This window comes from Neodiprion lecontei, chromosome 1, assembly GCF_021901455.1.
Source record: "Neodiprion lecontei isolate iyNeoLeco1 chromosome 1, iyNeoLeco1.1, whole genome shotgun sequence".
In the NCBI taxonomy this organism is placed as follows: Eukaryota; Metazoa; Arthropoda; class Insecta; order Hymenoptera; family Diprionidae; genus Neodiprion; species Neodiprion lecontei.
Window position 1 is genome coordinate 7,148,793 of NC_060260.1, and position 20,448 is coordinate 7,169,240.

At 38.4% G+C, this 20,448-nt stretch overlaps 2 protein-coding genes across 17 annotated transcripts in view; one reads left to right on the top strand and one right to left on the bottom strand.

Moving 5' to 3' along the window:
- The window catches only part of LOC107224692 (disks large 1 tumor suppressor protein), a 308,249-nt gene that overhangs the window by 18,823 nt on the left and 268,978 nt on the right, over positions 1 to 20,448 (bottom strand). The window lies entirely within an intron of this gene.
- Positions 16,659 to 19,008, top strand: LOC107224693. The gene is made up of 4 exons (XM_015664860.2): positions 16,659 to 16,710; positions 16,951 to 17,174; positions 17,521 to 17,884; positions 18,680 to 19,008. Exons 2-4 carry the CDS (start codon positions 16,965 to 16,967, stop codon positions 18,721 to 18,723), a joined length of 618 nt encoding a protein of 205 aa, XP_015520346.2. The 5' UTR covers positions 16,659 to 16,710; positions 16,951 to 16,964; the 3' UTR covers positions 18,724 to 19,008.

Genomic DNA, 20,448 nt, shown 5'->3' on the forward strand with positions numbered 1-20,448 from the left:
GATTTACCATGTGCAAAGTCGTGTTTCACCTGAGACGTTGGTGCAGAGGAGACGAATAATATCAAACCGATGTGATATAATTCTCAAATCGGAGTCCCTGGCGTCATCAAAAGTCAGTCAGAGGTGAATGACTAACAAACGAGGCGAGGAAGAATTAAAGCAGGGAAATGGGAGACCTGAATACCTGCACCAAGATAATAGTTTCGTTAGAGGCTCGATGTAGATTAATCGATCGAATTCTTTTGGCTTCCGGGCTTTTCTAGTCTCTGGTTAACACGTTAATTGTCCCTGCAGCTGACTGTTTCCTTGAATACGTACTCTGATGATGAAACTACAGCGTATACACAAACTTCAACGTCACCTTTATCTGTGACTCACATGCATCGCTTACCGTACCATGAAACGTATGATAAGTAGAGGTACCTCTATTCCACTATTCCACGAATAGAAGTTTTCTCTACCGGGTAGGGTTTCAAGTGACTGGAAATTCTCGGAAAATCTCAAATCTATTACTTAACGTTTGTATTTTTTGCCTTTTAACGACCATGGACAAATGTCAAAGTGTAAAAATAATCAAGTTTTGCCGTAATTCTAAAACGTCGAAAATCCTACGTTACCGTCCGACTTTCCCTCACTATTTGTACTAACACCTAGTCATTCATCAAGCGTATTGGCACACAAATGGCGATGGAGCTTGGTAAAATTTGGTTAGCACTTGGCATGTCACCTCGTTTTACCCGGAGTCTATCGTTCGTGGTCAAAGGAACTTCAGATTACCATCGCGGTCTACACGGTGACCTCGATATAAACTATCCAGGAAGAACTGGCCGCACGGATATTGGCATAGGTTAGGTATCGTTGGTCGTGAGAGTAGAGTCTGGCTAGGTTATATTGGTTCGAGCAGCACGTTTGATACTCGGTGAGAACCACGTAGAAAATAGTGAGAAATCGTGGTCGTCGTTTGGCAAACTTTCTATCCAAGAGCTGCAGGGCTGCAGCAATGCAGAGTACGTTTACATCTGGTAGAGAAGCAGCGCATAACGAATTCCTGACCACGGTACCTCTTCCATTCCACAAAGCGTGCAGCGAGCATATCCTACTGTTTGTAGTCGTGAAATCAACTCGATAAGTCAACACGAAACTGCATTAGAGGGTCTTTTCTATTCCCCGTTGTCGGTGCCAGCTTATCTATACCCTCAAGACAAAAGCTGCCACATTGTATGAGCATCTAGGACCGACAATCACCTCATGCCATGACCAGACTAACAGTTCTAAGACAACGGCCAACAGTGTAGAAAGTTCCATACGTTCACTGTACACTAAAATTCATCTTTATACACGCGGACTCTCGATGAGAGACAGTCTCATTGTAAGTAACGACGATCGTCTTGATCAAGTTGTAAACATTTCTTGAACGAGCATGTAACGCGTCAGTTTGATCAATGCGCCCGGCAAATGTTTCCATGTTATATCGATGTATGGGAATGATGATTCGATCCATTCAATTGAAACTGTCTCTCCGTCCGAAACGAACAAGTTTTATGATTTATGACCGAGTCGATGCACAGAAAAACCGTTTAGTTTTCTACAGATTAGTTATATATATATATATTTATCTCTTTCTCACTGCAGTCATTTTCTCAAGATGACAATTCGTCGCTGCACTTATTAAGTATATTTGTATTCATCGTTTCTGCCTCTTTCACTGGAAAAAAATACAACCAAAATCGGGATAACGGATTCCCATATTGTCAATTCGATGACACCACCCGACCGCAGAATGGCTCGAGAATAACTGACACGATACTAGCCACCAACCAGCTGACGAGTAAGCCAGCAGAATGTAACGCCGGACAAGTTTTTACTAACGTATTTTATTCAACACAAGTACGCCGGCTGCGTTTATAGGGGCTCGACCTTCCTCCCTCTTTTTTTTCCCTCTCCATGACTACCTGGGGCTCTTGTTCCTAATACTCTTGCCCCGGCCAGACTTGGCAATGTGCCTTTCCAACGTGATCCCTCCTCACACATCGCTGCATGGGGGTCGATGCAACAGAAAAACTGCTGCACCAGGCATCGCACTTATACACGGATAGTAATGAATGTGCTGCAACGGTTGAGTCGCCTCGGTCTGATTCATCTTTTCAACCCTGCACCCTCTCTTCAGTCAAGCCAATAACTTCACTTCCTCCTCTGTCACCAAGCCAAGAACATCTTTAGCGCTAAGGATAGTTGTCTTTGTTTGATAATGGCTGGCTGGGTCCGGCCGAAACGTCGAATACAAAGAAATAGTTTTGGTAGTTCTTCTTGACCTTCCCAATAATTAAGCAGTCGAAGGTCACGAACCTTCAATATATTGTTACAACGGGGGGAAATTACGAAAGATCTAAGAGAATCAAAGAGTTCTCTGTGCGATTTAAGCGAACGCCGAGCCAAAGAAGTCTCACGAACAAGGAATATTAGAAAGAAAATAGATGTATTTGGACACAAGCTCTCTTTTTAAAGTCTAGAGACTGACTGTTTTTACAATAATCTCGGTTGACGCAGCAACCTTATTCTTTTTAAAGACATAAGAGGTTTATATACGTCTTTTATCTATGATGACTACTAGATCATTTAAAAGGGGACAAAACGGGTGATTTCACCCTTTGTAACAATATATATAGAGTCCAATAACGTGACCACCTAGAATTTTTCGTCCATCATAACTGCCAAAGATGTGCGATTGGCATTTGCAATCGCGTCATGTTTATACAATAACACCCGGGATATTATCATTCATTTTCAGCAATTTCGTCATGACGCCTGCATGAAAAACTGATATTCGTAACAAAGTAACCTCGAACGGTTCTAAGTTCGGCACTGTCTTCAGTCACGATCTTGATATTCCTCATCCTTCTCATTGAAAAGAAGTTTGATCATATCCAGATCCATCCGATACCGATCAATACGATGTACTCGACCGTTCCAACCGTTCCCAAAATTTGATGCTATATTGATTGCGCTAAAGGGGTTGTGGAGAGAGCGGAAAAAACCTTAATGCCAATCTCATTCCCCTCAGTTTCTAACGGTTCGAGTTTTTGGTCTCCGGACCCCTTTCGAATGAAAGAAAACCGAGTGTGCGATGCGTCTTTGACGGGCATGCTGTAGCACGGAAGCCACCACCTGGAAATTCGTCCTAAAAGTAGTCCATTATGCAGCATGTCGCCACGCGCGTGTACAAAATACGTAAACGGGGTAAAAGCCACGTTAAACTGCTCGATATCAGCGTTTGACGAGCTTCGTTGTGGTCGCACCTCGTTCGCTACTTGTTGCTTGACCAGGTGCAGAGTGACTGCTATACAACTCATTGTGTTCGAGTAGCCCAGTTTCGAAGGCGAACCTTCGCCTGTGAGATACGTACGAACTTTTTGTCTGACATAGGTTTGTTTCAATGGGTATTCCGTGTTGAGAAAACATTCTCCGAATGAGAGAATGAAATGAGAAAAGACAATAACATTTCATGTGTATAGGCTGAACGTGATTGCGTTACGTATGCAAGATGTTTGTAAGAATTTTTCACCGTTTTTGATAGGGCCTGATTTAATATCATCTACGGGTATAAAATATATTCACAACAACGTGCCAAATTAAACGTCGCACGATTCATTCGGTTTAATATCACGCCATGGACGAATTACACTCTACGTATAAAACGCTGTAATTTACACATTTTACTGCGACACTTTTATACATTCGGAGTTCAATTTCCACAAGTCATAACTGCACAACGGGTTTTCTCCTTTCATTACCCAAGATTGATGGGTTGATTTACGATGAAAAATTATCATGAATTTTCCGCTCTAGCCTCGTAAATAAGGCTTTATTTCCGGTTTATCGGACTCTCGACGATTCCTTGACGTTAAGCTTTACGGAATTGAGGAGATAGTTTTACCGATTGGTCCCAACTGACAGTCTTCTCACCATCTCGAAAATTTTTGCATGTCGACAAGAGACAAACAATTCGTTTTTAAAAAACTCATCATCCACGCATCCTCTTTTCTTTCCTGCCCTACTATACGAAGCCTGTTCTCGTCAAGGAGACAATTACTTATCGTCCCTCTACAGGTCTCCTTGCAGAATATTGATTCGCTAATAAATCGGTACGTATAAAAGAGCCCGTCGACGAGTGGACGGACGGCAACGGGGATAAGAGAGATGTTAATATGGGTACGTTCGTGTTGAGAACTCGCCCAGTGGTCAATATACCCGTGAAACTTTGAATTCCTGTAAGGAAACTAGTCAACGAGCCCCTGGAGTATCAGGAGTAGCAGATGCGAGCGTCGTATCAGTTCTGGCCCAGGCAACATCATGATTTTCAGGATCCAAGTCGTTCGACCCACCCCTAAAACTCTACCCCTAATACTTAATGATGAAGTTAAACCACGGGTTGGAACGGAAAACGGGTCGTTTCCTTCCGCAAGACTTGTCGGAAAATTTATGAGTATCTATTTACGGGATGTTCCCAAGTGAATAACACGGTATTTCGCATGCATATCGTGCCCTGCTTTACCGACGTAAGAGCTTCGGTTTTGGATACTTTATAGACAACCGCCACTTCATAAAGGACAGTAAAACTGAACGATTACTTTCGCATTTGGTTTTGTTCGATTCATTGAACGACTGACATGATCCGGTTCCTCAATGTGTACGATTTATCCGAATGAAGGTAGATAAGGTTATGCGCGTCCAATAGATTGATCACCGTTACAACACGATTAGAGGAAGGATCGGTCGGATTGGCTTAGAATCGCGTTACCCTGAGATGGGAAACTCGAAGGTTTGCAATTAAAATGCAAATTGTGAATAAGATTTACGCAGGTTCTATCTCACGGCATTTAATGCATATATAGTGGTTACCGAGAGGCGCCAACTACAGCAGTGCGAGTACCAATTAATCACCTGCCAGATCCTGTATCGTTCGCAGATTACGCGGTGGAGTGCATCAGAATTGGGATCTACAATTCTGGACTCTATCAAAGAGATTTGTTCCAACACTACGTCAAGTTTGTATACACCGTGATATTATAACTTAAATCGATGCGTTCATCCAATCAATTACACGGCCTTAAAGCTCCGCTTTGCTTTTTTGTCGTCAAAGTGTTTTATTTCCCTGCTCCGAATGCGTGTCAATTAGCTACGTCACAAGGCCTGTAGAGCCGGGCGTCAATTAATTACAGGGTATGATCAACGCGTCAGATTGACGAATCGCGAGGTTAACAGTGATTGGGATTTCGAGTGAGTGTAATCGCGGTGATTAAAAGATCGTCAATGGAGGAATCGCGGAACACAGTTGGGTTTCCGCGTGGCTCTAACAACCGCGACAGTACCTGAACCAGCTTTCAGGAAAGCTTCTCCGCACAAGGGTCGAGCCCCGACATCTTTCCTTCGACCCAATGTACCAGAGACCCTAATTTCCATAATGTCTTTTCAAACAATTCAAAAGAATCCTGCCTCAGAGCTCGACTGTAAGACTCGTTTTCCGGCGGTGGTTTTTGCCTCCAATCCCCTCTGCTTACATATTCCTCCGTGTTTTGCGGCCAACGGAAAACGAAAATTCACCTGGACCAGGATGAGGAGGAATCACTAATCTCTCTGCAGTTTAGAATAATCTTTCTCCAAATAGAAGAAAAAAAATAAAATAAAAAATACTAGAAAGAGGGAGACTGACGAGAAAATGGGGAAGGAGAAGTCTCGTTTACCCTTCTCTTTTCATATGTATAGTTGTTGGAGTGTTATATCCGCGAAACGATCAGTTCGTCAATCGATCGTCAGGCTTGATCGCGGTCAAGTGAAAATTACGCAAGACAGACTTCGCGGCTTTCTACTTTCCGATGATCGTTCACCGATTAAAACACAACTAGGTATGGACCAGTCATAGTCCAATATTGCAACGCGTACTGCCTCAGAGTGAACAATGGAATTTTGTTACGCCACGACTGCAAAGATAGGCAGTCGGATATCGGTGCATGGGTGTTCCAACAATGTTGCTGAAGGTTTCTTTCCACCTTCGCTAGACCTGAGGTATGAATGCAAAAAAAAAAGAGGGAACTGCGAAGAACTTCACGGAGCAGTTTGCCGAAGTAACGTCGCGAAATAGTTCAAATGCTTGGAGTAATATTGAGCATAAACTTGCAACGATGAAAACCTGAAGCACTACGTATGACGCCCAGTTTCTGAGCAGCGAGATTATACGTCTGATCAATGTAGAACTCGGCATTTCCTCTCCGTTTATTCCTTCTCTTTATCTCGTATGTTATAACGGTAAATAAACGCGACAAACCAAACCCCATGATGCAGTTCATTGGATGAGAAAGACTTTGCAGACCGAGCTAACGACCTTTCTCCAGGACGTTGGATGGTTCACACGCGTCAGGTTGTCTCACTCGATTAGCTTAGAACCCGGAGACTTGCGTTACGCGTTACTGAGGACAATGTATCTTACATCCACACACGAAGCGATCGGTAGCGGTTGATCTAGAGGTGATTACCTACTTCCTGTGGCGGCATAGTGTATTTGCTTCTTGGTAGGAAACCCGGATCGATCGATCTTTCGTACAATTTTTGCCAACTGCCTCCGGTTTTCTTTCTCGTGTCTCATTATACAGTTTACATACAACGGCGATAAAATCCGAAATAATTGACGAGAAGAAATTTTTACGCCATAACGAATGGAGCAGGCAATGTATGGGTATATACATACATATATGTACATCGAAAGTATGTTTTATCAATAATTTGTGTAGTACACTCATTACAGTATAGTTCAATAAATTAATATCCTCGAATTTGTTGAACCTTGCATTCAAAATTCCAGGACATATTCTCCGGTTTATAATTAAATGTTTTATTCGATATAAAGTTGATGAATTTAGAGATTATAAACCGCGCTCTACAATTTTGAGAGGTAAAGTATTTTTCCATACAAGCTGTGCATAGATAATGTCAAACGTTTTAATACCTGATTCAGACGCGGTGAAAAACGATAAGTAACACATATATATCTACAGTAGTAACATCCCCCAGAATTTGTGAGTCAAATTGATAACACCCAGTTCCCACAACGTGTTCGGCACACTGACCTTCCTAGGTTTTGTCCGTGATTGCGGTCGAGGTGAAATTCTATCACATGTATTTTTTACACGTGTTTTTTTTCTCCCTCGTTTAATGTCTCATCGCTAGTCTATTTCGGACGTGTTTAAAATAACGTGACTGCCGAATACATTACAGGCACGGTTCACATCGTTATCTTATATATTCGTCACTTCTAATTTAGTATATAAAATATCTATCGGGTGCACCATCGCCTGTGTATAATAAGCGATTTTGCCGATGTGAAAATTGCCCCAGGCACGTTATTCCTCTACTGCGAGAGAATACCAGGTACGTATAATGTGTGGGATGGAAAAAGGCCAATTTTAAAATCGAATTTTTTGCCATCGTACAGGGAATTGAATTCTTCGGATAAGTAGGTCGTTACACCGTGGCTCGTATCCGTCAGATTGAAATTGGATTTTAGGTGAGTACCGTTTTAATTAGAATATCTGTATCCAACACGCATAACTGCTTGTGTATATTTGAGAAACGTCGATCAGGTATCGAATCTCACACGCCTGTCGTAAAAGTACATAACTACGATTTATTTTATCGACGAGAAACGATTAATGAACGAATAAATAAATAAACCAATGATAAGTCTTTATTTTTCTAAATTATAGTGTATTAATTATAGTACGATTTATATTTCTACCGACGAACCGAGATAATGGTAAATAAACATAGGATGTATTAAGAAAATAATTCACCGGGATTGAATGACTGATTTCATTGTACATTTGATCTCTGAAAATTCATTTTAGAGACACACGTACCTATCATGTTCAAAGTTTCGTACAATATTTAGCTATCGTTGTTTTCTTTTTCTTTTTTTTTTTCATTAAACGTATGTATAATGTACCTACATGATAGGGCATATCATTGATTAAACAAATAGTTTGAGAAAAAGGTCCGATGTTATTGAATAACTTTCATCACATACTTTGCTCTTATTTCACCTAACTACAAATTTATTTTAGATATCTATAAAATTTGTTTGCTTGAAATGTGAAATTTTTGGAGATGCACACGGGTGAGAAAAACCTTTGCTGATGGTTATTTGCTACCCAAGACTCGACAGCCAGGTTACACGTTTTTATAATGTCGACAAGCAACTGATCGTACGTGAAAGTCGTGTAAGAGGAGTTCAGGTGCGCGTTATGTTTTTCTTTTATTCTTTTTTTCTTTTTTTTATACACGGGAAAACTTTTTACAACTTATATAACACATACGAGGAGCGAACGTGCGTAAGTGGTTAACCCTGTACTTTACAGATATTTTCGACACCAAAACATCGCTCAAACGAAGAGATGGTATTTTTCTCCGAGACGAGTTCCTATCATTTCCGGGGATCAAGAGGCCGGAGTAAAGAGAGAAAAAAAAAAAAAAAAACGTCGAGGATATAAAGCGCGGATCAAAGTTTAACCTGTACGTGAAAGTGAAGGGGTAACGATGAAAAATAAAGAAGGTAAGTCAAAAGAAATGAAAAACTTTACCGCGATACACGATATAGATATAATATAACAGACGGATACGTTTAATCTTCATCTATCTGCACTATCCTAATCGATCTTTACACGTACGATTATTAATAATGGATGAAAATACATCTGATCAAAGTTTCCCGATTTTTGCTTTTTATACCGATGTGATATTTTATTACTGGGAGATAATATGCAAGACTTCTTTTTAACGACACGTATTAATTAATATGTATAACATATTCCAGGCGTTAGCAAAGCATATTATACCGCGGAACTTTTCTATTTCAGAACTTTTTTCCCATAAAAGTAAGCCCAGTGAATAGGAAGGAATATTAGCTATGAAATTACCAATTTTTATGAAGAAGTCATAAAAAGTTTATAATTTTACGTAAAATTGAACGACGAATAAGGCAAGCGTAACGTAATCGATTATCAATAATGCAATATCAATAAAATTTCAATTACGTGAAGTTTTCGGAACAACTACAAGTTTTTGTGTTTTATATTTGTTTCTCCTCAACATTCCTCACATAAATCATCTTATTTTTCGTACAAAATTAACTTGTTTCCTATATTTTTCTCTCTTTTTTTTCCACACAGGTAAAACAGTTTGTTCGAATTTTAGTTCGAGGATTTCAATTAGTTTGTTAGAATTTAAACTGCCTAACATTATACCTGTTGTAGCGTTTTTCACCAATTTTTATCAATTTTCCCGCGGGGATATTAAAATCAGACCTTAAATTGATTGAACTCATCGAACGGGTCAATTCCAAGCCTGCGGACACTCGTCATTGATTCTTCGCTGATGACGAAGCCGACTTGTATATTTCTATCGAGTTTAGAATAGTGCTAAATCCTCGTAGGCGGATCGGAGTGTTTAAACGCTATTACGTAGATTGCGTCACGCCTTTGCCGGATCAACGTAGTTCCAGATGCGTGACGTAAGAATTGAGAGATGCTTAACGCGGTTTAACCGACGATGATATAAATATTTTCCAAAATAATTATTCGGAGAAAAGCGTCGAAAGAAGGGAATGGAATGGAATGGAATGGGAGAGAAATTCCACTTTTACCGTGTATAAATATAAACTGGACGAAACTTTGGATCATAAAGCAAGTTTAATCGTTTGGAAGAACTTTTAACAAGAGCAGTACGAATGGAATATCTTGCGGTTATTGCCGCGAGCTGTTTTTCTCGACTTTCTTCTTGTAACAGCTTATAATTTTATTGCTACGATTTCATGTAATATATACCTGTGTGTACAGGAAAATATTTACAACTTGTTTTGTTATTTAAGAAAAGTATAAGAATAATGATAATAAGATGAAAAGGAAAAGGAAGAAAAAAGCCGGGTGTCTCTTCTTGTTCGTCGTTGAAACATACGACTTGCAGGATAAGGTCACAATGAGAAGAATAGGAAACAACAAATTTTAACAGCGGTGGGAGAAAAGGGTAGATTTGATTTATGAAAGACGAAAACGAAACAACAAAGAATAATAAAAATAAAAACAAGTGGAAACAACACTACGTGAAGAATACGAAAAAAAGTTTCGTAGATTCTTATTTCTTGTTATTGTTCTTCACTTTTATCGCGTATGAATGATGAAAAGAATTTTATTCAAAGTTTAATCGTGCGCCTATATATTCGAAAGAATGTTACACCGATAAGAATATTCCCTGTTTTACCACCATTCACCTTACCTTGAATCCGTATTGCATGAAAGATTTGCGCAATCAGACATAATATATCATTATACCTATATCTGCAATAATTATCCCAGCCTCGATCGCAGATCAAGCGAGAGCTGCGTGATACGGGGACAATTTTCTATAAATAAATATAAGCGCGCGAATTAAGGCCCGCAGGAAATCTTAAATGTGGCTTGTGTAAATTGCGAGGTATCCAGTGAACCAGGAAATACTTCTAGAAAATTAGCATACCAGCTCCTGTCTTTACAGAAGGCAGAATTACGATGCTAGAATTCGCGTTTCAATACAGTCCAACTTTTCACAGTTGAATTCTTTATTCAAAACAGCCGAGTATAAATACGAACGGACGTGTGTGCAAGCACGTTGCGGATTGGTATGATAAAAAAAATAAAAAAAAAAAGAAATCCAAAATTCTGCGAACATGTATAAAAATTCGCAGAAACGGTTTGCGACTAAATGTTTGAGTTACATATACATAGGTTTAGTTAGATCTGATCGAGATCTATACTCGAGTATAATGGATGTACGTAGATTCGCGATCGATCGAACGGTGTGCACAAATCTCATGAAATATCACCGCTTTCCTCGGCCGAAAACTTTTTGCCAGTACGCAAACGTCCTTAAAAGTGTAAAAAATGTGTATAACATAAGCGCTGGTTTTTTTTTGTTGTTATTTTGTTAATTTGAAAAAAAAAAAAAAAAAAATTGTTTCATACTTGCGAAACCGAAAGAGTTCATTGACGCGTTATATAATTAACAAGTTGCGAACTAATGTACAGGTGTATACATCTATACCGAAACTTGTTCTACAATTATTCACGGATCAGAGATGAAAAAACGAAAATACTCGGGGTGAATTCGTCACGGTATGAAAACTGGCTGAATGCAATAATAACTGATTTGAAATATCGTGGAAATTATTACATAGTCGAGACTCTACCGAGACCCTTTATTGCAGCAAAAAAGTGAAATTGTTTTTATTCGGATTGCGCTATTTGTAATACTGTTCAATAAATTATTTCAATGCACCACGTATACTCACCAATACCACGTCGACTGAGAGCATGTTTATAAAATATCGAGCTATGCTCGTGCGATCAGTTTTCCTCTAGGTTATCGTTTGTGAAACAAAGAGCTCACCTGTAACAAAGGAAAATGAAGAGACGAATTAGAATGCGTTTAGACGTATCGTACGAACGGTCTATGTCAAAACGACGGAAATAAAAGATTGGATCGAAAGGATGATATAAGATTTTGAAAGAACTCGTTTACTGCTATATTTTAAAATACGCTTTTAATACTTAAAATATTTGTTAGAATCACTTTGTGTATTAAAACTTTCTGTAAACTTGATGGACTTGTAAAATGATAACGTTTTATGGATTGAAAAAACGAAACTAAAGAACACTCGATAAATTTATATCGTAAGAAAACATTTTGCCTTATTGCTGTATGAATCGGTAGGAGGTTTTTCACTGAAAATATTGGGCTACCCATTTTCTTTTTCAAAATATCTTTTAGATGGTATACCTATACCTACCTGGTATAAAAGTGTACGGATATAACTCTGTTAAAAGCCAAGATTTCAAGTAGAATATAGAAAAGGTTCTTGAAAAAATGAGAGGAAGGTGAAGAAGAAGGAGAAGAAAAAAAATCGAGAAGGACGGTTGAAACTTCAATATGTATATGCCAACTTTTCGGCGAGAGCATCTCGAGGGAAATTGATGGCGGGGTGGGGGGGGATGAAAGGCGGTTGGTTGAGTTAGAGGTATCTCATTTTATTACATCAATGTCTAATTTCTTTTAAACTCCGAAGCGACCAAAGTTTTTTCTCCAGCGCAACTTTTCCCTCGCCCTTTACCCTCGACCCCCGGTTAAGTTCGTTTCTCACGTGACGCACAGCGTTATAAATATACCGCATACATATAACTTGCCCCTCGTCTTCTTCTTCCTGTCCCCGCCCGCCTGTAACGCGTCTTGAGTTTTTAAGTGATTGATTTTTAAAATATACATATATATATATATATATATGCGTTATACATATTTACAAGTATGAGTGGTCGTACCGCAGTTTCGTATAGGTCGCTTCATTTTGTGTTTATTTCTGACCACCCTTCGAATCTGCCTTCAATTTTCATAAATTACTTGGCATTATAATAATAGGTAAGGAAAAGTTTATGGAACGAGGAATTCAAAATTTATATAGGTATGTATGTATTTTTTTATTTTTTTACAAATTTTTATGACGTATGAAAATGTTCAAGTTTTTTAACTTTCTGTCCGTAATTTTTTATTTTTGTTATTTAGACGACGATAATACAAAAAGAATAATAATAACAAATAGCTACCAAATGTAAAATACGAGTTTGCAACGCAGAGGAACGACTAAATTTAATCTGATTACATTTTAAATCGTACAAGTGTGAACAATGTCATTTGAATAAAAGGTAAGCATATTGTAATATGCGAGTTAATTATTAAAGTATACATTCAAAAGTTTATGAAATCGCGAGTTTGATAAAGGGAATTTGCTGGTTTGTGTTCTCCGATTTTAAAAGTATATTTTCACAACACCGCGGATGAAATTAATTGCAGAAAAAAAAAAGAAAAACTCCTGTTAGTTCGTTTCGAAAGCGGCTGCTTTTCAAATATATTCATCACAATATTATTCGTACGAACTTGTATTATACCGGTTTGTATAATATAATATACGTGGGAATGAAGCAGGTGCAAGCACGCCGTTCTTTAAGCCGAGCAAGGAAATGAGGGGACGACGACGACGGAATAAACATGGGAGGTAAAAAGTGAAATTGAATATAAAGTGGCAACGATTAAAGTCCAGTTAAAGCACTCCCGGCAAAGCTACCATTTTTCATTCCGATAGGAATTAGAAATTCTAAAAACACCCGTTACACACACGGCTGTTTTCGCAACAACGAAAAAATATTTAAATTTTTATCACGTGATTTTAAAGCAAAACCCGATTGATAACAAAAATAAATGCCATCGATTCCTAAGCTTGTACAGAAATATGTAGATAACAACTCGAAACAATCCAAGATCGGAAAGTTAATCTAAATTTTATCTATATCAAAGATTAAATTTTTCCCCGTTTTTTTCACAAGAAGTAATTAACGTGCGTAGCTATCGCAATGAAATGGAAGATGTAATCGAACTGTACCTACAGACAAGTTTTAAATCTAAAAATAGGTGGAAAAAATCGGAGGAGGCTTCGGAACACACCGTCTCCGACCAGAGAGTGAAAAAGAGTAATTATAAAGAGAATGAGGAAAACTTTAGATAGAAGCTTTGCGCTTCGACTCGAGACGCTAGAATGGAAAGGGAAACCGGAGGGCAGAAAGAGGGAATCGAAGGAGAGAATAACGGTGCAAAGAATCTCTCAAGATAAATGGTCCGACTGAATGAACGCGAATTAAACCACACCAGGCTGTGTCGAGAATCCGAGAAAAGAAAGCTCATTCCCCGCTGTCAATTTTCACGATGTCTGTGTAGATATACGTACGTAACTAGAAGACTTTTTCAAACTTTATTGACAGCCAGCAGCTATCGAATCGCATGAAACGAGAACAATATTTGAAATTTTTCAAATCCTTCCTTTTATTCTACCTTCACATTAAACGATGCGAGAAATTATCAAACCCGTATCGAAATGCTGCAGCTGCGTGAAATGGCACAAGCTTTTATAAAATAATTGCAAACTGAAGTAGAAACCAATCATAGCTGAAAGAGCAACGGTTTTGCAGTCACCCCGATGGAAAATCGTCCATTATTCCTGCCTCACGGTAACAGCATTTGTGATACGAGTTCATTTTTATCGTTCTTGAGATGCTCGGAAAATTTACAATCTCAATGTGATGCGAATCTTGATAAGAATGCAGGCGAGTGCTGATAAGAACACGAAGTCTTCGGTGCAACCCTTCCCTTTCTGATCTGTGTAAAGCCGCCTTAGAGGCTGCAGGAGAAGAGTTTCCTCTTCGACGAGCGCATTCGATATTTGCATTTGAGTTACGAGTATAGCCCGTTGGGATTTTATCCACGTTGCTCCGGGGCTTTTTGTTTGCCCGCCATCGGCATCCGCCGCACGGAATTGAATTCCTGATCCATCGGAAATAAAGCTGTGGCTTTGACTTTTCTACGTGTGTACATCGGAGTGAAAATAAATAAGTAAAAGAATTCATGATCGAGCCTGTCAAATCGGTTCCAACCGGTGAAAAAATAAAATCCCCTATTTTTTTTTTCACATTTTTATTTCACTCCCTTAATTTCCCCGTTTAAGCGGGAAGTTTAAAATTATTCCAAAAATATGCTTATTAACTCACTATATTTTATACTGAATTTTATTTCAAAGTCGTTTTTGATCCGCCCTTTGTCGCAAAATAAATTTTTTCAAACTACCCCTTATTTTTCATCCACTTCCCCGATTTTTAAGGCAACGTCTCAAGTCATATTCGTAACTAAATTCAAATCATTAAAATCACTGTCTTATCTCCAGGCATCGTATAATAAACGGAGTTTGTGAAATACTTCTGTGCCAATCCAACGCAACGCCTGCAAAAGGCAACCCGCGATCACGTAAGCATGCAGTGAAGCATGCGATTCGGCGTATGCGTAAAGTTCATTGGGGGATTGTACGTATAATATGATGAGTATAATGTTAACCTAGCATTTTCAGTGGTTTTTTTTTAAAAAAAGTGCATTTTAAAATTTTTTAAAACGTTCTTGGACTGGATTAGGAGCGAAAATCAAAGCGGGAGAAACGAGTATAAACGATTTGAAATCAGGTATTCTCGAAATCCGGCTACGGGTCAGTTTCTGAAAAAGCTATTTTTGGTGGCTTCTGAGGTACAAACGAAATGATGACATACGAACTACAATTGATTGTAAAAAATAAAATTTGTTTGTTCGAAAGTCGGGTGCTAGGTTCGCGTCGGATTTACCAAAATAACAAATGACTTGTGGGTCACTTTCTCGAAATATAGAGACCAATGTTAAGCGTCGATACAGGATTAAAGGATCAACCTTTGACCCGGGTAACAAGCTCAACGAACAAACCAATTAAGCGAACCGCGTCTAAATATTCGATGCTGTCAATCCCTGGACTGGCCAATAACGCTGAAACGTGTCGCTGGAGTGAGGACAACGAAAGTGCTCGATAAAAACTGTGATAACAGATGTTTTGCGTCTGTTTTAGAAAATGAAGCTTTTCTTTCTTTCTTTCATTATTTATTTTATTTTATTTTATTTCATCGTTACGTTATTTTCATTCTATTACGTTTCTGTTTACTGTGTTAACTCTTCATGCTGCCTTAGGAAACTTTTTTCAAAGTAAATAAATTCTAATTCTCCTTCTCTTTTATATTACTTCCCGCTTCTTTCACTTTCTCACCGTCGACGACCGATCCAAAAATAATATCAAATGACGAAATTTTTACACCAGTCGTTTGATAATATTTAAATGCCATTGTACGAATCAATATTATCCATTTATATTTATTTTTTTATTTTCATGTATATGATCACCAGTCCAATTGAGGATTCAGTAGGTATGACGCAGGCACTCCGTGTTTTCACATTATGACCGAGTGCATCGTCAATTTTCTTCTTTTACGGCACTTCCAACAAATAATCTGACGACTTAACGAAGGATGAATATAATATTAAAACAAACGCGAATCTACATCTAATAAATGAAATAGCCACTTGCGGAAATAAATTACAAGTACGATGAAGAGAATGAAGAAAGTACGCCAAAATGTGACACATGATTAAAAATATATGATCAATCCTGCAAAATAAATACCACAGAGTCAAAATGACTCTGAAGTTCATCGAACCATTTTAGTGAGCGAAAATATAAAACTTTTTCACTGCGTACTAGAAGTTTCTCTAAAATTAGCATTAATTGAGAAATTTGTAATTTAAATTTTACGATGGTTATATTTTCGTTTAAATGAACGTTCGAAACTTCAGGCCTATACGAGTTGCATTCGTGCAACAGCTGAGTAAAGATTTTATCACGTTAGGCGTGGACATATGGCTTCTGTAAATTGAACAGCGAAATATTGATTTATCCTTGCGAGAGCTGAAAAACTTGGAATATATTTTATAAAAATGATATTTAAACAAGAAAAGCACATACAAAAATAATTGCGGAACGCTGTAGACGAGTAACAAATACATAAATTGATCATTAAGTCAGCTGCATGAAATGATAAAGCAAAAATATTACCAAAAGTATGATAATAAACGTCGGAGAATCGACGTAGAACATATATACGTTGAAACGAGTAACACTCTTCAATCGTGAACACGTTGCGATTCTATTCACACCCAGTGGCAAACGGTGTGATAAATTTTAGGGTAAGAAACAATCGTTTTCATCATCATCATCGTCATCATCGTCATCATAGTCATCGTAACCATTTTTAATAACGAGAATCAAAAATCGAAAAACTTTCCTGCAATAATAAATATTTAATAATATCTTGGAGAGAATTAAAGAAGGCGCCAGACCGTCGATAAACCTCAAATTTTTATTCTAAAAAAATACCGAAGATCCCGCCTAAGTGAATGAAAAAAAATTATCACCCCTGTGCGCAGGTTGTTCGGCAAAAATGTCCACGACACTAGTGGCCTTCGTGGTCCTCGTAATCATGGCACAAAATGTGAAATCCGACGTGGTTAGGAACAATGGAAACACTACCAGAGCAATGAACGATGCTATCGCGGAGGTGATGGAGTACGCTGTCAATAAGGTAACGAGTCTCAACGGAAGGAACAAAACTTTTTTGAAGCTAAAACTGGAAGGAATCGTCCGGGCAGAGGTAAGAAGTAAGGATAACCATTTACACTGATACGGAAGGTAATTCCGTCACCCTCAATCAGATCAGACGATTTTTAGAAGCACGTTGAAGTTAGTAACGTTAACGCGACGAAACATGACGGAATAAATCGTTGTACAATTTTATAAGGACTTTCAAGGAATTGGCTTTTCGAACTACGAACACGTTTTCCTCGTTACGATTCACTAGCTGAATTTCAGACAATCCTGAGGCTGCGAAAGTAACGGTTTGCCCGAACGTGCATCGTTAAAGTAACGTTACTAACTTCAACCTAATTTTTTCAACGGGCTAAATTCGCCAGACACTCTGTATGCATTCCTTGTTTCAGGTTGGACCGCTCATGTACAATTACACCATTTGTTTGGAGGAAATATTATTGCGCATTGAGAATCCGAGGATGCATAAAGACGCGGATTTGCTTGCTTCGTTCGCACAGTCATTGAACGTAAACTTGGCTGAATTGTTGGAAGAGCTACTAGGACTAGTGACGAGCATTCTTGATACAATTGTGAAAATCTTTACCGGGAAGATGGCGTACTCCAAGGGTGCCAAGGAGGCCCTTGATTGCAAGGAAGAGGTGATCGAGAACATGAACCATACTTTGAGAGTACTCCCACACCCCCAGGCGAGTTTCTTGATCGCGTTCTGCCTGAGTATGCCAAACTCGCTTCTGAGTTACCTGCCCTATCTGAGTATGTGATTTAGATGCTGTTTGTGGAATATTTAAATCAAAACAAATGGTGTAAGAATATATGAGATTCGTGAATGAGATACGCTCGGAGATACGGAAATTCGTTATTTAAAAACAATACCAAACAAAAACATTCCAATAAAATCACTCGACAAGCACGTTTGACCCAAGTCGATCGCACCTCGGAATCAGTAACATCGCATAAAGGTCACGCTGGGTGAAATTCACCCGAAAAGTAATTTTTTGCCTCGAAGATGAGTTTCGAAAAATTAAAAAAAAAAAAATATCTAGACATTGTTTAAGGGTAGTAGAAAAAGTTATCTCAGTTTTCCTAGCGAAAGTTAATTGTTCAAGTATTGTAAAGCATCAGTAAAGTTAAAGAAAGTGCCAAAAATGTCGAAAAAAGGCCGTCGTTTCTCTACGACTCTACGAAGAGTTTGAAAAATGTTTGGGGTAAAATTCGTCCATAATGATCGATTAAGGTTAATATTTTGAAGCTTTTTTTTTCTACATGACTGACCTAAAATCGACTTACATTTTACATGCAGATTTCAATTCAGGTATCCTAACTTTTTGCTATCCCAATAGACTTGATGAAAAATGTACGTTGCACTTTCACAAATAGATCGAAGGAAAAAGATAGTAAGAAGAAAAATTAAGTTATCATCGGTTATATCTGACACTTGAACACTGCACTGCAATAGGTCGTTTCGGTTCACGTTCTCAAATTGGTTGCTTGTTTCTTTCACTTTATTACGTGAAAAATTCTAGCACTGATCAGACACGAACCTTACAGGGAAAGTTGGCGGCTGCTTTCGACCGGGTATAAATCCATATTAAGCCGCGGTGTTTGCACAAATGGATTTAGTTTTTTCAATGTGCGATGATAACTTTGCAATCAACGTCGGAATAATGATGGACAAGAAAAAACAAAAACGAATTAGTGAGAAAAAGAGAACACGAATTGAAAAAAATACTAGTAATAATAATAATATGACAGAAATAAAAAGATCTAATTTATGAAGAAAAAAACCATTATTCATTTACTTTATTAATTTTGACAATATCATATTACTCGTATGCTTTGATTTTTTTGAATAAAATTGCACCTTACTCGCTACTTTATCAGAGTAAAATAATATCTTAAATACAAAAGATGCCTGTATCGACGGTTCAGCGGGAATTACAATCAAAAGATCCTAATTTAATTCTATTCTATTACATAATCTTTCCCAAGTCCATACCCGCTAATAATATCTCTTCAAATAAAATAAGAATCTAATCGATTGATTTAACGAACTTATGAGACAATATCAGATTAAATTCATTCCAATGCAGCCGAATAAAGCAGACTAAAAAATTCAACATTTCAAAGGTTTAATTTCCGGAAATACCTAAAGAGTCGCAATTATTACAGTCATCGTAACGAGTTGTTTGACGAATACCGGTTGTTTATAATCAGAAACGAAAACGAAATTGTCGAGCAAAGCATGTCGGGGGTGGAGTGAAATCAAAACTTCGACGGCTTCGACGTGCGCGCGTTACACCCCGGGGTAAATCAAGGCGCGCCTTGAATCTACGTGTTGAGACAAAGTAAACCGGAGCAAAGTAGGCCTCGGTATTACATAGGACAGCGAAGAGATCCTCTTAAGTTACTCGGCGACCCGTGTAACGCCAATCCTCCGCAGGGACGTCGATAATGGTAGACGAAAAGGATCGTCTTCGTCGTATGAGATCTGAATTTTTTGTCAAAGAGACCCCTGTACTCGTTATCTAGATTTAATGTAACTTTGTCGGAAGTATTCGTAATACGAATGACGAACGGTGGTTCAGTGCGCGTAAAACAGACTTCCGCGATGAAATGCGGTATCTTTATTTTTGACGTAACGCAGTGAAAAAAAAAGAGAATCAGAGTACGTAAAAGTACACTTTACATACACTCCGGGTATGCGAAAGTACTATTTTTCTATCCAGGAGCGGAGCCCCTGGTATATTATAATACAGATCGTTGCAGTGATGGTGATAGTAATTGTTCGGCACCACGCGGGGCAATAAATTGATCGTACAATTAAGCGAAAGATAAGACTTCGGCATAGGTATTCGATATGGGTGTTATACGTGTATAAACACGGGATCTAGATGTGTAAATAAATGGCGATGCATGATTTGCAAGGTCGTCATTACGAATGTGTTCGGTATTATATAAACTACAGACTACCTTGATACCGCAGCTGCATTTTATGTATACTTGTAGTCACTGCACATTTTTATTCCTTGCTTGCCTAAGCAAACAATTTTGATACTTCGATAAACAGTACAGTGTGTACGTGTGTGTGTGTGTGTTTATTGAAAGAGAAGGAGAGAGAGAGTGTGAAGAATAGGAAACTTGGAATGAAATGGAATGTAATGACAAAAGTTCAAACCTGATTGTATGGACGGATGTTATCGCATCCTAATTCACAATCCAGTCGTCGTATACCGCGGTAGTAGTGGTGGTCAACAGGTCACTTTTTTGATCAAACGATCGACACATGGACGAAAAGTTCGTACACGAAACTGCACCAA

What these genes read in the sequence shown, in the direction of transcription:
- LOC107224693 (XM_015664860.2), top strand. Translation starts at nt 16,965, where the DNA reads ATGTCCACGACACTAGTGGCCTTCGTGGTCCTCGTAATCATGGCACAA. An exon ending in AAGGAATCGTCCGGGCAGAG is followed by an intron (nt 17,175 to 17,520) that starts GTAAGAAGTAAG and finishes TCCTTGTTTCAG; the next exon opens with GTTGGACCGCTCATGTACAA. An exon ending in GAGTTACCTGCCCTATCTGA is followed by an intron (nt 17,885 to 18,679) that starts GTATGTGATTTA and finishes CGAACCTTACAG; the next exon opens with GGAAAGTTGGCGGCTGCTTT.